At 38.7% G+C, this 15,923-nt stretch overlaps 1 protein-coding gene across 1 annotated transcript in view; it reads right to left on the reverse strand.

Moving 5' to 3' along the window:
• Positions 1 to 2,528: 2,528 nt before the first annotated feature.
• The window catches only part of abcd2 (ATP binding cassette subfamily D member 2), a 58,161-nt gene continuing 44,766 nt past the window's right edge, over positions 2,529 to 15,923 (reverse strand). Inside the window, exons 7-10 of the mRNA XM_003221515.4 lie at positions 9,181 to 9,326; positions 8,850 to 8,934; positions 8,182 to 8,307; positions 2,529 to 7,066 (exon numbers count right to left, since the gene is read on the reverse strand). Of these exons, the coding sequence (XP_003221563.1) occupies positions 6,856 to 7,066; positions 8,182 to 8,307; positions 8,850 to 8,934; positions 9,181 to 9,326 (568 nt within the window). The 3' untranslated portion in view covers positions 2,529 to 6,855. The remainder of the gene's footprint in view (positions 7,067 to 8,181; positions 8,308 to 8,849; positions 8,935 to 9,180; positions 9,327 to 15,923) is intronic.

Raw genomic sequence — 15,923 nt, forward strand, 5'->3', positions numbered from 1 at the left:
ACCCATGCTTAGTCAAAACCATGTCACCGAAGTAAATAGTTACAAACAACAAGTTACTTCTGTTTTTGCAGTTAAAAAAACCCTGTATTAACTGCTAGAAAAAATCATAGCTTAAAAATAGGTCTAAAAACTATGTAGAGTCAGAAATCAGAATGCAAATTTCAGCTATTAAAACCTGTCTCACAAAGCTTGTAGGTAAAATGCAGCACTGGCTTTCTCATTAATGAATTAAAATGAATAGGTAATTTTAGGCCATGATTCAGGGTTCATGTGTTATTATTGTTGGAATAATTCCAATAAAATGTAATTCTACAGCCATGTTTCCCTCTTCACTTGCTGACCTATTAAGATGTGTTGTCCTTGCATCAGAACGTGCTATAGAAAGGACACAGCAGAATTCCTAGTATGTTCTGGAGTAATTTTTGAAGTTTTTTAAAGACAAATTAAAAGCTTAAAAAAAGGAAAAATGGCTTAATCGCACCAGGTTTGAAGTGAGTGAAGCTTTCTAGGTTTTGTGGTATAAAGAGATTAACAAAAGGGGGGATATGAGTACATATGTAACAAACAAATGTTACATATAGTAAATCTTCAAAACAATCAGGAGTCTATGCACATGTGCATATACACATTGGCCAAATAGGTGTGAAGGTCTGTGGGGAAATCTTCTCAAATGTCATGGAATAGCTCACCAGCATTTTCTACCCTAGTTTCCTCATCAGAATGGCATTGCAGAAAGAAAAAATAAAAGTTTGATAGAAATGACTAGAATTATGCTTCTGGATTCTGAATTGCTACAGTGTTTGTGGCTGAAGTTACGTGTTGTGCCAATTATCTGCAGAACAGACTGCCAAGTGCAGGAAAAGCAGTAACTCCTTATCAATAACCGGTGAATCACCTAAAGGCTTTCGGCTCTAAAGCTTTTGAATTTATCCCAAAGCAGAAAAGATCTGGGAAATGATACTTTAGGTAAGGACAGAGCTTCAGAAAATTTATTTTTCTGGACCACAGCTTCCAGTATCCCACAGCCAGCATGTCCACTGCTCACACTGGTTAAGGACTTGGGAGAGTTGCAATCCAAAAATAACTCTTTCAAGCCCCATCTAATGTCTCAACTTGTCCTGAAGATATTTTTCTAAATATGTTAATTCTATCCCCAGTCTCTGTAGTAATTGCGACATCACATCAGAGAATGCATATACATCAAATTCAGAATGTATATATCTATAACACACATACACACAGAGTGAGCCTTCTGTATCTGTGGAGAATTAATTCCAGGACCCTGTGCAGATACAAAAAAAATGCAGATGCTTGTAAGTCCCTATTAAAAATGGCATAGGGCAGCAGCTAATCAAACAGGTGTAATGTCCCCTAGGTGTAATGTACTCTTCATAATCCCTTGCAAGGCAGAAGCAGGTGGTTCCCTGATGGCTGAGGCTTGCTGCTGCCTCCCCTGCTGTCCTGTGCTATTTTTAATAAGGTCTTACAAGCCTCGCCTCAAGTTTGCAATCTCTTTGCAATAGAGCCTTCCAAACAAAATGAGTGAGAAAACGAAGATTTTGGGAGAAACTCTTCTCTGTAACTCCATCTGAGTTCTCTGTGTGAGTTTACACTATTAGAGTGCATACACCATCTTCATCCAAAAGGTGGGTTTCATAAAGTGAGAGGAAAAAATAAAATCTAGAAGTTACTTACTGTATTTACTCAAATCTAACACTCACCTTTTTTTGGCAAAATGACCTCACCAAACTTAGGGTGCACATTAAATTCACATCGTATAGTAACCCTTGTCCTGAGCCAGAGCCAAAGCGGAAGCTGTTTCAGGAGCTGCACCTAGAGCTCCTCATTTAATTGCCATGGCTCAATGCTATGTAATGCATTAGGAAGAACTTCCTAACTGTGCGAGCTGTTCGGCAGTGGAACTCTCTTCCTGGAGTGTGGTGGAGGCTCCTTCTTTGGAGGCTTTTAAGCAGAGGATGGATGGCCATCTGTCAGGAGTGCTTTGAATGTGATTTTCCTGCTTCTTGGCAGGGAGTTGGACTGGATGGCCTGTGAGGTCTCTTCCAACTCTATGATTCTATGATCAATGCTGGGATTTGTAGTTTGGTGAGGCATTAGCATTCTTTGGCAGAAGTAGTCAAACTACTGCCCCCATAATTCCATAACATTGAACCGAAACAGTTGAAGTCCATTCATCCCTGGACAGTATTATCCTACTATTATGGAGATCAAGCTGAGAAGGCACTTCAGCTCATTTTGTTAACTGTGGTGCTTACCTGAGACCATGTACTATATAAGGGGCGAGGAGTCCAGATGTTATTCTATTGCAACTTCAATCAGCCCTAGTTCGCTAGTCAATGGTGAGCAAAGATGGGAGTTTCTATGAAATGATGACAGGAGAGCCACGTGTTGCCCATTCCAACACAATACAATGCAGATACACTGCCTTTCCCATCTCTTCAGAAATTTGGATTTCAGAGCATTCAGGAATATACAAAGTACCACCAAAGAATGACAACATTCTGAGATTCTAAATCAAAAGAACTCTTATTAGCATAGGCACAAAGTATCAAGAAATGTGCAATACATAGGTACTGAGTCTATGCTGTACACATGCTTTATGATCTCCTCTACTAAGAACAAGCTACTCACTGTCAGCAAAGGTTGCCCAGGTTTACATGTAGACAGATCAAAGTAAGCCTGTTGAGTTGCTTACTGCATGCTAGGCTGAGATCACTGTTACATTATCTGAGCAGCAAATCGTCTTCTTGGTAACTCCATCCCGACCTGTGTTTGAGTTAATTTTGTTATAGTGCAGTTACAATACAATCCAATAAAAAAAACTACTCAAAGAGAAGCCCCAAATTAGCAGGGCTTAGTCCCAGGTATGTTAGTATAGGACTGCAGGCTCATATGTACAAGGTAAAGGTATACACCACCACCACATGGTATCAGTGCATAATTGCAGTCAGGTGTCTTCTTTTCAAGCAAATGAAATTTAATGGGTGAACTTTTACTTAAAAACTTATCTATCCAACAGAAATAAGCTTTATTCCCTTTAAACCTGAAGTCTAATTCTGAAAGAAATGTGTTGTTTGCAATCCTAAATTGGCACTGAGAGTGTGGATTGGCTCATCTAAATTGAATTTTTTAATTATCAAGAACTCTAAGGAAAGAATGACCTTTTTGGGGGGGGGGGGGTTACAAGCAAATCTAAATTATATGCTTTCCCTGGATAGAACTAATGAATATGAAACTTTTTTTTTTTACTTTTAAAAAATGTCCCTGACATGCAGAAGGTGCACACAAAATCCCTTGTTTGAATGTAAACTCAAAAGGAATTATCTGGTCTTGATTCCCAAGTAAATGGATGTGGGATGAGACTATTAACATGGACTGCAGCCTTTCTGTCACAGCTGGACCTTCTTCACATTTGCATCTTTAACTTTCTTAGAATAAATATTTCTCTTTAGGAATCTCTAGGTCCTCCAGGGCAATTGTATGTTTAACTTTCACTATAAGTTGTCCAGAGTCATGTTGGAGATTTGTAGAGAAAACACTTCTCTTGGAATCTGTGTCCTCCAGTACAATTCTATGGGATTCTAGGTCATTAAGTACCTAAAGATTCTTAGGATAGTGTTCTCTCGGGTAAACAATATAGTAGGTTTTTTTTTTTTAATTTGCAGTTTTCCCACTATTATAGAGGTTCTTTAGCCCTATGAAACCACTACAAAAATGGAGGGGCTACTGTATTTTGAAAATCCATGATAATCAGAGTTTACTTCCCCATGTGGTTAGCTGTGTTGAACCAAAAACAGCAATAAAGAGCCTTGTGGCACCTTAAGGACTAATCTATTTTATTTAACATAACACTTATTTGGCATAATCTTTGTAGATATGTCTGATGATCAGAGCTGGAATCCATTTTATGCTGAATAAAACTTAGTAGTCTTTAAGGTGCTACAAGACACATCATATTCTTATTCCTTTAAATATTTCTCCAAAGATATTATAAATTCGTTAGAAAGGGCAAAGAGAGAAACCTAACATAGCTTCTGAATTCATACTCACTGTATAGCAGGAGTTGTGATTTGATGGTGCCCCAATTTTGTTCCAGAGTCTAGCTGTGAATTTTTATGCTAAAAAAAACACCAAAAATACTCAGAAATCATCAAAAGTGTTTTTTGTACTTTCAGTGTTGTCTAGTCCATCTTTATTTGATTTTTGTTATTTAAAGCAAGTTTTGGCAGTGGGAATTTAGCTTGTTTTGGTGCCCAAGTGTGTTCCAGGTGGTTTAAGAAACGTTTTTGGGAGCCTTTTTTTGACCCAATGAAAAATTAAATAGTCATCTGGGAGTTTTTGGGAAGTTTAGAAGACACAAAAAAGAACCTTGCACATGCTGCTATGTTCTCCCAATCAATGAGGTAGTGCAAAAGAGATAAAATATTCTCCAGCCTTGTGGGACATTTGCTATTTGTTATATGCTGTATGTTTTCCTTGTCACTCCTCCGTGATTGGAATGGAAACCTAGGTCATTTCTAATGTAAATCTTTTAGTTTGGCTGTCATCTTGTTATCTCCTAGGAAAACAGGGCTACTGGCATGCATAAGTTAGCAGTTGAAGAAGAGATCATTTTCAAATGGATTAAAATAACATTTCTTTCCCTTCCATCCCTGTTTGGCTTGTTTTTCAGCTATGCATCTGCATACTCACCACAAACCTGCCCTTATGTTTCTCGATGCCTGGGTAACATGCCTCATGAGCTGTACACAGCAGGCATATCATATGCACGTGGCAGATGGGTGGTTCTGAAACAATCTAACAAAATAATCTAACCACATAAGTAGTTTCCCAGGAATACTGGGAATTCAATGCATTTGGGACCTATGGTAAAATACAGTGACCAATTATATATATATATACAATCTACTTAATTTTCTGGAGTCAAATCAGTGCTGAGCCGAAATGGAAGAGTGTCTTTTGGGAACATTCCTACCACTACCATCACCCTCCTTAATAATTTATGGGTTTTACACAGTTTGGTGTGAAGGTGTGAAGCTGCTCTCAAAGTGGCAAGTAACAAGAAAAAGGACACCCCCCATTGTCAAGTCCTGCAAGCTTCAGTATTGTTATCTTCAGGTAGCTATTGGGAACATTTTGACCACTGTTTTGTGGATACTGTGGGTGGCAGCATGCAACCACCATCTTTGTTTTCTCCAATGCTCTTGAAGCCAACCTACTGGGGCACTGTATCTGTTGCAGGAGAATTACAGTCATTACATGCCATTCCATGTTTCTTCCACCTGGAGTCATCCCTGAATTGATAAGCAATTGATTAGCTGTGAAAGAACACGGATGAAGTTTTGGATGTCCAGAAAAATACAAATTACCTTTAAAAATTAAGAAAATAATTCACTGTTATACGCATTTCAAGGACTGTTTTTGCAACCAAAGCTGGCTTTCCAACTTCCTTTGCCACCTTCCTCTCCAACCAGACATCTATAAAAGCTATTGTTAGGGAAGCAGAGCTGCAAGGGAGAGACTGTGTTATTGTGATGAGAAAGTCAAAGGAGCAGCACCATTTAACTGAGTATATGATTCCGCTTGACATTTTCATGAGATCTTTTTTAGAGAAAAAGGAATATGCCTGAAATTAGGGTTACTGAGATGTTGTTGAGCTACCCCTATCTTAAACATGAACATGTGTTTCATTGTATTGTTTTAATTTTTGTGAAGTACCAGACAGTGAAGCAAGAGGCATGTAAAATTCTCTGAGGAATTTTATATTAATATGCTTGGCTTAGTCTGACAGTAAGAAGTGGAAGATCGTAAGAATTTGAGTGTTTGTCACTGAAGCAGAAAATAATGTTGCAACACAACAGGGCCTTGTTTTATTGAGGCTTATTAAGAACCATGCTCTCCAACATTCCTCCAATTAGCGATTAGAATCATAGAGTTGGAAGAGACCACATGGGCCATCAAGTCCAACCCCCGCCATGCAGGAAAAGCACAATCAAAGCACTTTCAACAGATAGCCATCCAGTCTCTGTATCCCAACAGATCTTCACACCTTTTGTTTGGCCAATGTGTGTGCACACATAGACTCCTGGTTGTTTTGAAGATTTATTATAACTTTCTAACATTTGTTTGTTACATATGTTCTCATATCCCCCTTTTTGTTAATCTCTGTAGAACACCTTGAGAACCTTTTAGCTGAAAGACAGCACAGTTCTGAAATTACATTTGGTTCTATATCTGGTACACATCGTATGCCATCCAACATATTTGTGCGTAACAGTTGACTGCAATAGCCAGATTGGGGGGAAAATAATTTTGCCATGCAGAATTGACGGGGGAAGGTATTACCCTTCCCCATTCCCACATTCAGAGTCAAGGCAATAGGAGAGGTTGTTTGCCATCACCCATGGTATCCAGTGTCCAACTTTGTTTTTCAATGTGACACTGTATATAACATCACAGTGATTGCACATTAAAAACACAACCCCCAAATTTAGCATCACAACACAATCATATCAGGGACATACAGACACAAACAACAGATGGGAGATTATTAATTTAAGAAGTTTTGCAAGAGGCTTTTCACACCTTCAAGAACCCCATTTTTATACTGAAAAATCAGTCATCACTAGGACTCGGCACTAGGCATTCGGCACAGCATTAATTTGACTCTTCCTCCATAACATTATAAGGTTGAAGACTTTCTGAAGCATTTTACCTTCTTACCAATTCCATTCATTCTAAGCTAATCACAGTACATGCAAACCAGAGTGTATCAGAAATAAAAGTGCTTCAATAACTTAAAAAATTGGGAGGGGGGAATAAAAACTAAATCATTTATTCCTCTTTGTCCATCGTTTTAAGCACAGAATCTTCACCTAAGATTTTGCAAAGTTCATTCAGTCTCTGTTGCATTTTTGGCATTCCTGCAAGCTGGGATTCTAGTCTTTGTTTCTCCTCACTGAGGGTTAAGCGGATAGCAGTGTCCAACTGTTCAAAGCGCCAGCCTCCTTCCCCATCAAACTGTAGCAAGTGTGTGTGATATTTCCTGCAGGACAAAAAAAGAAACACTGAAAAATTGAAAGATGGGATTGAAACATCCCTATGACCTAATTAGAGAGCAGGCTCTCAATTGCACCAAAACATCATAGAGCAGTGGTTTTCAAACTGTGGGTCTCCAGGTGTTTTGGTCTTCAACTCCCAGAAACCCTAAAAACTGGTAAACTGGCTGGTGTTTCTGGGAATTGTAGGCCAAAACACCAGGTTGAGAACCATAGTGCTTCCCAACTCTGGGTCACAAAATATCACTGGACTATAATTCTTGCCACCTTTAGTCATACAGGATGAGGATGATGGAAGTGTGAGGACAGCAAAACTGTATCTGGGGACTTAGCTTGAAATCAATTCAGAAGATAATTTTGGAAAAGGTTTGCTTTTTTTTACACTACTGAAAGATCCAGTGGAGGTACACAGGTCCTATGAACACTGAGGTACTCTCATTTTCTATAGCTTTCTTTCTTTGGAAGGATACATTTTCTCCCCGCCCCCCAACCCCATGAGTGAAGAAATCAGATGGTATGAAAATTGGTTTATCAATAGCAAAGGTTATTTCATCTTATATAATAAGACAATAATATGTATCTTAGAAATTACAGCTCTTTAGGGAAACTCCCCTTAATGTAGCAGCGAGTGCACTTATATTTGATTTCCTGCATATTCTCTGCCATTCCTATGTGTATGTGTGAAAGAGAGAGAGACCGGCCTGGGGCGGGGGGGGGGGGGGGGGGGAGAAGTGAAAGGACAGAGAATAGATATCAGGATGTCTCTATAGATGGTCTAGTAATATGACAGGAATAGGAAACTTGTGGCCTTTGGTCTTTGGGCTTTTTTTTGTGGCCCTGGATACCTCTCCCAGGCTTGCTCTTGGCACTTTTGCATCTTGGGAGACAATATAGTGATTCTTGGAAATCAGATATTGTCTCTAAATCCCACAATCACCCCTCCCCGCCATTTGCTATTGTAAAGAGCAACCTGAACATGTAATGCAACTGTAATCATGAGAACACCCAAAAAGTATGATAGATTTAACAATAACTGGTAAACTCTATGCCACGAATCTTGTTGCAAGCTTTGTTTAAAACATAAAAAGCTTTAAAGACTCACCAAAGAGATGGCCTATGTGTTATTGAAAGCAAAGATATCCCTGCTCCCTTTGCTGCCTGGAATATCTTCCCTTCAACATCAATGCTGACAGCACTTGTACATTCATCTAGCAAAGCATATTTGGGCCTAGTAAAGAAAGAAAAGAAATTACTATTTATATAAGTTTTGGACCAGTTCAGAACTTCTGTTCACCAGATGCAGGGCCAGGAGGTCTAATTTAGAAATGCAAAGATTGCAATGGAGCTCCCAAATTGTAACTTTCCTACATTGGATCCTGTACTTCTGCACCAGAAGAACGTGGTTCCTGGTAATTGTTTGAGTGCACACATTTTGGGGTCTAATTTCTCATAATGCTTCAATGTGTGTAATCAATATGAAGAGAAAGAGTATACCTATATCAGTAATTTCCTTTTACGCTCCTGGCTCCAAGGAGCAGTTGCTGTGGCATTCCCTTCATCCAGAGTGAAGTGCATAATTGGGACACTGTTTCCTGATTTTTACTCCTGAGAAGTCACTACACTGTTTAAGCAAAAAGGTACAGTGGTGTCTGGATAGACTGTCCCTTAAATTCAAACAGAACTCCCAGCAAGAAACATATGCATTTATTAGTGATACTTGTCCATTCTATCCATATTATTTCATGTAAGAAAATGAATGCCTAGACTTACTTGTGGTAAAACATACGAGCCATGCCCATCCTCTGTTTTTCTCCTCCAGACAGGACGTCTTTCCAATCTGTCACAGCATCCCACCCTTCAAAACAATATCAGAGAAATAAAACTATTCTTTCCTGCCATGCATTATATAGTATGCCAATGAGGCTTACAAGCAATGTGTCTAAAAACTTGAGATGAACATATTGCACAAATTTAGAAAAACACAGTTCTATAATATTTGTGTGTCTTCATGTGTTTGAGTCAGAGAGAAAGAGAGAATCTGAAATGTTCTCTCTCCAGTGATACAATGGCTTCTACTTTTTTTAAAAAAAGAACAACATACCCCCTTCTCTTTGTACTATGTGATTTAAATGAACAATCTGCAGGATACACTCAAGGTTCTGGTCTTGGTACCCTTTTTCATGCATGTCATCCACTGAGTCAGGATAGATAACTTGATCCCGCAGCGTTCCAATGGACATATAAGGCCTATAAAGCAGAAGACATAAAATTAATTCAATCTTTTCACATGTGGAGCCACATCTTAACCCGACTATTTTGCTGCTGACTGATGGTTTAAATACTTAATTTCTAAGCACTGTAATTATTTGACAATGACTGTTTCCCAAAATTTACTCTACAAAACAATCCTGTTTACAGAATATAAACTTAGAGCGCAGCAATGTGGATAACTGTAGTAATGGGAACAACGTACCCAATAATGAAGAATACATGTTGTCAATTACATAAAAGTAATTGTTCTCAGCATAAACAACAGAAAATGCATAATCTATTTCCCTACATTTCTTCTCTTCAACTTCTCAGTGGACCCTCCAGCCATCAAATGTGGGCTCTTATTTTATTTTTTTCAAAATTCACAGTGGCTACATTTTAAAAAACATTTCTATTAATTGAAGAGTCTAATCACATATGCCACAGCTAATGGGGGCTAACCTGGGAATTCTCAGCTGCCCTATGGTGAGATCTGGGGCAATATTCTGGCAAACAAAAGAGTTCTTTATTGTTAGACTGAACCAGCTCCTGGAGGCTGACCACTGGATTCTCCCAGACAGGAAATACTGTTTGGGTTAGTACTTGGTATGGGTCACAGTGATTTCTCCATCTCCAGCATGTTTTAGCTTTATGCTTTGTCTGCTTTTCCCTCCTACACTGATGCTTTAGTTTTGACTTCCTGATAGAACTGGACCCCTTCTCCATGCTGAAGCTATCCTTGCCTCAAGTCTGATGGTACTGGATGTACTTTGGGCCATCTGGATAATGATAGACTGAAAAGTGTATAAGCTGTCCACAAAACATAGAAAAGCACTGACCTCCTGCAATGGCCCCTGGCTTAATCTAATGCGGATTGGAAGCACAAAAGAAGAGAAAGGGAGAGGAAAGTGTAAAATGCAAACAGTAAAAAGCAGGCAAGCAGCCCTCTGGAAGTGATCAGTTCAGTCTTCTGGCAAAAAAGATGAGAAGGAGAAACAGATATAAATAGAATGGTGGAAGAGGAGAACCAAGAGATCCACCCACTTATCTTGTAAGAGCAATCTGCCCCTTCTTTAGAAGTCTGGAAGAGAGAAAGAAGAGAGAAGGAAGAACGGGGACAGCATAAAAAGATGAGTAGGATAGTAGAGAGGGGAGGAAACAGGACAGCTCAACTACTTTTGACTCTAGACATAGTCCCTTATTATCCTTTCAAGCATGACCCCCAATTCTCTCTCACACACACATAGCTTAATGCCCCAAAGTTACAGGCTTTTTATACTGATTGCACCAATCACCTTATTATCAAATTGCAATGTAAGAATATTTCATCAAATTATAAACAAATACTCTACTAGAAATACTTAAGATGATGGTACAAGTGACCAAAATATACTTCCTTGTTTGCGCCACATGTTGTATGATTGTTTTGTGTGATACAGATGTCAACTCAGTTTGGTTGTATTGATTGGACTGAGGAGATATTGTAATCTCAAAACTGCTCAGAGTGCACTAGACTTTTTTCCAGTGACTTTCTGCTCTTGAATATGCAAGGACTACATATGCTAATAACAAGGCAGCAGGAGATGACGGGATCCCAGTTGAACTGTTTAAAATCTTGAAAGATGATGCTGTCAAGGTGATGCATGCCATATACCAGCAAAAATGGAAAGCACAAGAATGGCACATCAGACTAGAAAAAAAGCAATTAATATCCCCATACCAAAAAAGGGAAATGCTAAAGAATGCTCAAATGTTCCTACAGTTGCACTTATTTTACATGCCAGTAAGGTAATGCTCAAGATCCTGCAAGGTAGACTCCAGCAATACATGGAGTGAGAATTGCTAGATGTCCAAGCCGGGTTTAGAAAAGGCCGAGGAATAGAGACCAAATTGCCAATATTCGCTGGATAATGGAGGAAGGCAGGGAGTTTCAGAAAAAACATCTATTTCTATTTTATTGACTATTCTAAAGCCTTTGACTGTGTGGATCATAATAAATTGTGGCAAGTTCTTGGTGGTATGGGGATACCAAGTCACCTTATCTGTCTTCTGAGGAATCTGTATAATTACCAAGTAGCAACAGTAAGAACAGACCACAGAACAACAGACTGGTTCAGGATTGGGAAAAAAGTACGGTAGGGCTGTATACGCTCACCATACCTATTCAACTTGTATGCAGAACACATCATGCAACGTGCAGGACTTGATGAATCCAAGGCTGGAGTTAAAATTGCTGGAAGAAACATTAACAATCTTAGATATGCAGATGATAGCACTTTTATGGCTGAAAGAGAGGAGGAGCCTTATAACCAAGGTGAAAGAAGAAAGTGCAAAAGTTGGGTTGCAGTTAAACATAAAAACCTCATGATTATGGCAACCAGACTGATTGATAACTAGTAAATAGAGGAAGAAAATGTAGAGGCAGTGACAGACTTTGTACTTCTAGGTACAAAGATTACTGCAGATGGAGACTGCAGCCAGGAAATCAGAAGACATTTACTTCTTGGGAGGAGAACAATGAGCAATCTCAATAAAAGAGTGAAGAGTTGGGGCATCACACTGGCAACAAAGGTCCGCATAAAGCAATGGTATTTTCTGAAGTAAACTATGGATGCAAAAGCTGGACCATAAGGAAGGCTGAGCGGAAAAAAAACTGATGCTTTTGAACTGTGGTGTTGGTGGAAAATTCTGAGAGTGCCTTGGACTGCAAGAAGATCAAACCAGTCCATATTCCAGGAAATAATGCCCGACTGCTCATTGGAGGGAAGGATGTTAGAGGCAAAGATGAAGTACTTTGGCCACATAATGAGAAGACAGGAAAGCTTGGAGAAGATAATGATGCTGGGGGGAAATGGAAAGAAAAAGGAAGAACGGGGGACCAAGGGCAAGATGGATGGATGTTATTCTTGAAGTGACTGGCTTGACCTTGGAGGAACTGGGTGTGGCGATGGCCGACAGGAAGCCCTGACGTGGGCTGGTACATGAGGTCACAAAGAGTCAAACGCGACTAAATGAATAAAATATAACACACATATTATTTTACTTAGTGAGTGACCACATATAAGATATTTACCCAATGATGTCACCGTGCAACTTTTATGAAATGCCAATACAGTAGTGTCTCACTAATCCAAGCCTCGCTTATCCAAGCTTCTGGATAATCCAAGCCATTTTTGTAGTCAATGTTTTCAATATATCGTGATATTTTGGTGCTAAATTCGTAAATACAGCAATTACAACATAACATTACTACGTATTGAACTACTTTTTCTGTCAAATTTGTTGTATAACATGATGTTTGGATGCTTAATGTGTAAAATCATAACCTAATTTGATGTTTAATAGGCTTTTCCTTAATCCTTCCTTATTATCCAAGATATTCGCTTATCCAAGCTTATGCCGGCCCGTTTAGCTTGGATAAGTGAGACTCTACTGTACTTGCCTACAAGAAATAGTAGAAAACATGTTTTCCCAGTTCAAAGGGTTTGTATTACTTTGAATCTATTTCAAAAATAAGGCTGAGGTCCTTCCACCTAAACGAACATCAAGAGCACTCCCCCATTAATATGGAAATCGCTAGCTAGTACAGACACATTTTTTTTTCAATAGGAAAATCTGAAAACAAAACTATGATAGCGGAGCTGGTCTTCCCACATGTATTACAAACTGCTGAAGTGTAATTCACCACTCACAATTCTATGTGCACAATTCACAGTTCCCTATTCATCATGCAGCTTTCAAACACACACATCCTTTCTTTGCTTTCCAGAACAAATGGGTTTTTTCACATACTTTACAGTGAGCTGCACACTGGAGTTCAGCCATTATAAATCCTGGGGGTTTTTTTTGCAAGGTGAATTGAATCTGCCTTAAATGGACCAAAGAAATGTGGGCCAGCAGGTCACAAACAGCAACTGGATCAGGAAAATGGGGAGTTCCAATCTAATGTGAGCCATAGAATCAAAGAAATCATTTTAAGCTACTAATACTATCTTTTCAAAACTTCTTTTCTATCAATGTGGACTAAGAATACTTAATAGTAGGTGACGAATGCAGTTTCTGATTACAATGGTGGAATGAAATTTATCTGACTCAGACTTTACGTAAGTACAGAATCAATACATGCACAAACAGCAGGAAAATAACAATTCTTCGTGGATATTTTAGAATGACTCTGCAATGATTTAATTTTTTAAGAGGAAAAATATTAGAAAACTCCCACGGTGTTTGAGGAGACTAGAAATGCATTAAGCTTGAATACTTTCAACAAGAACAGTAACAACAAAAACCCATCTTGCTACAAAATAAAACAATTAACTTTACTGGAATGCACAAAGCTAATGAATAAAAAGAACAAAAATGAAAGCTTTGCTAAATGGATTAAAATGATACAGGCGCATATATATGGCCCAGATGTCAACAGAACTGCAGAAACTGAGTTCTTTTCATTTCAATATAGCACCACAGATTCATTCAAGTATTTTTCCTGACTATCAGAAAATAGCTATTCCCTCTCCCTGGAAATTTTGGACAATGTTATTCTATAGAAGCAGGGCTGTATAAATAGCTCTCCATAACCAAGAACCATCAATACTAGAAAATTACTAAAGCCACCTTTGCATTATAAAAATCAATTAATTATAGAATGCTTGTTTATATACTAATTTATAGGTATGGATACAAGTTTAGAAAGAATTACTGTGTCTTAAATTTAATTGCTTGTCTCTACTAGAATCAATGGGCTTTACTCTGTTGACCTACTACTCATAAATTTATTTGATATCTGACTCCAGTTCACGTTTAAATAATGTACTGTCCCCTTTAAAGTAGGAAACATGGTCACCTTAACTGCGATTTCTACAATACTTAGATGAAGTCAAGACACTTAAGAGAAATTTAACATTGCTTTGTATTACTTTGTGGCAGTCTGAAAGGTTAAAAATGGCATGTTTTCATTAAGGAAAACTATAAACAAAATGTCTAGACTGGAGGAAATAATACTACCCTCAGCCACAAAAAACAACATTTTTAGTATGACAACCACTTTCCAAATAAATATTGCACAATTAAACAGGAAATATCACTTTCAAACCAGGAACAGAATTTTTTTCAAATTTTGTTACATAGTGTTATTTGCTGATTTGTTACATATTTGCAAATTCAGTGAAATGTTACAGATTTATTTGTATTACTTATTTATGGCTTTAATTTATAGTCTTTTAGCCCACTGACACATTGTAGAACAGATAGAAACTTCATGTAAAACACTGAATACATGAAAACTTCTTTTAAAATAAGAGCAACAAAACTTTGCTTTTATAGGAAGGTCCTATAAAGTAAGAGAGTCCTAGCTGCCCACAAGCCTCAAGGAAGATGGAGCCAGTCTTTTTCAAATGTGAGAGTAGCTTCCTTTGACTGTGCTCATTCGTCTGCTAAAATTAATTCAAGGGTGTTTTAGGGCAAGCTATGGTTTCTACAATTCTCTCAAGATATAAATAATTGATTTGCGCCTAAAATAACTAGTGGTAAGCTTTCCTCTGCTGTATCTAAGAATGTCTTTTAAATATTTCAAGGAGCTCAATTACCAAGTCGGAGTGTAAGTAGCTTACATCCACTAACGTGGTTTACCGGACACAGAGCAGAGAGCTTCCCAAGAACATATAATTAGAAGTCATGGTCACGGGCAGAACAATTACACAATAAAGAGTGGCCCACAGAAAATCCAACACCCTGTATCAACAAATGAGGAAACAAAACAGCAAAGAAAGCAGAAGTCAGGTTAGAGAACAGACTGTGATTTCACAAGCATTCCTGATGGCAAAGGCATCTATGAACACAATCCAGAAATCGCCTGCCTCAAGGACTCCAGACTCCCGGGGAGACACAGCAGGGAAGCTGCTGTCAATCTGTACTAAGAGTCAGCATTGTGGAATCTCAAGCAGCTGTCAGGACACTTTCAGTCCTTCCTGACACTTCAAATAGGCCTTAGAGAAGGACCACAGACTCAGCAAAAGGCTAGAAGAAAGCTCTAGTGTTACAGCAAAATGAAAGTGCTGGGGAAAAGGCAGGATCTAAGGAAGGAAGAATACTGTCTGTAGCTCTATGGCAGGACAGATATCTGTCTGGAGCCAGCAATTACGAATGGCAATCAAATTCACTGGAAGGATAGGCAACCCGAGCCCCTTGTGGGCCCTGAGCCAGATCTCACAAGGCTCATGGATTATGTTCAAAGCTCTCTACAAATGATTAGTTAGGCCACTGCAGGCTGAAACTGTCACCTCCCCAGCAGAGAGAGACACGGAGAAAGAGAAAGAAAAGAAGAAAATGTGCGGTCATTTACCTTGGCACTGCTGGCGTTAGAGCTGCCTACCGTTGGCAGGTATGCCAAAGAGACTGCAGCCCTTAACTGAAAAAAATGCTATATTACACATGTTGGCTAGGGTTGATTGTAGTCCAACACACCTGGAAGGTACCAGGCTATGGAAAAATTGGGTTAGAAATGTTTGATTACAGCTGGGGAGGCTCATATTAAACTTTGACCCTAGGTTAGTCAACAGTACTTAATTTAACAAACCTCACAGGGAAAAGAAATAC

The sequence above is a fragment of the Anolis carolinensis genome, chromosome 5 (assembly GCF_035594765.1).
Source record: "Anolis carolinensis isolate JA03-04 chromosome 5, rAnoCar3.1.pri, whole genome shotgun sequence".
In the NCBI taxonomy this organism is placed as follows: Eukaryota; Metazoa; Chordata; class Lepidosauria; order Squamata; family Dactyloidae; genus Anolis; species Anolis carolinensis.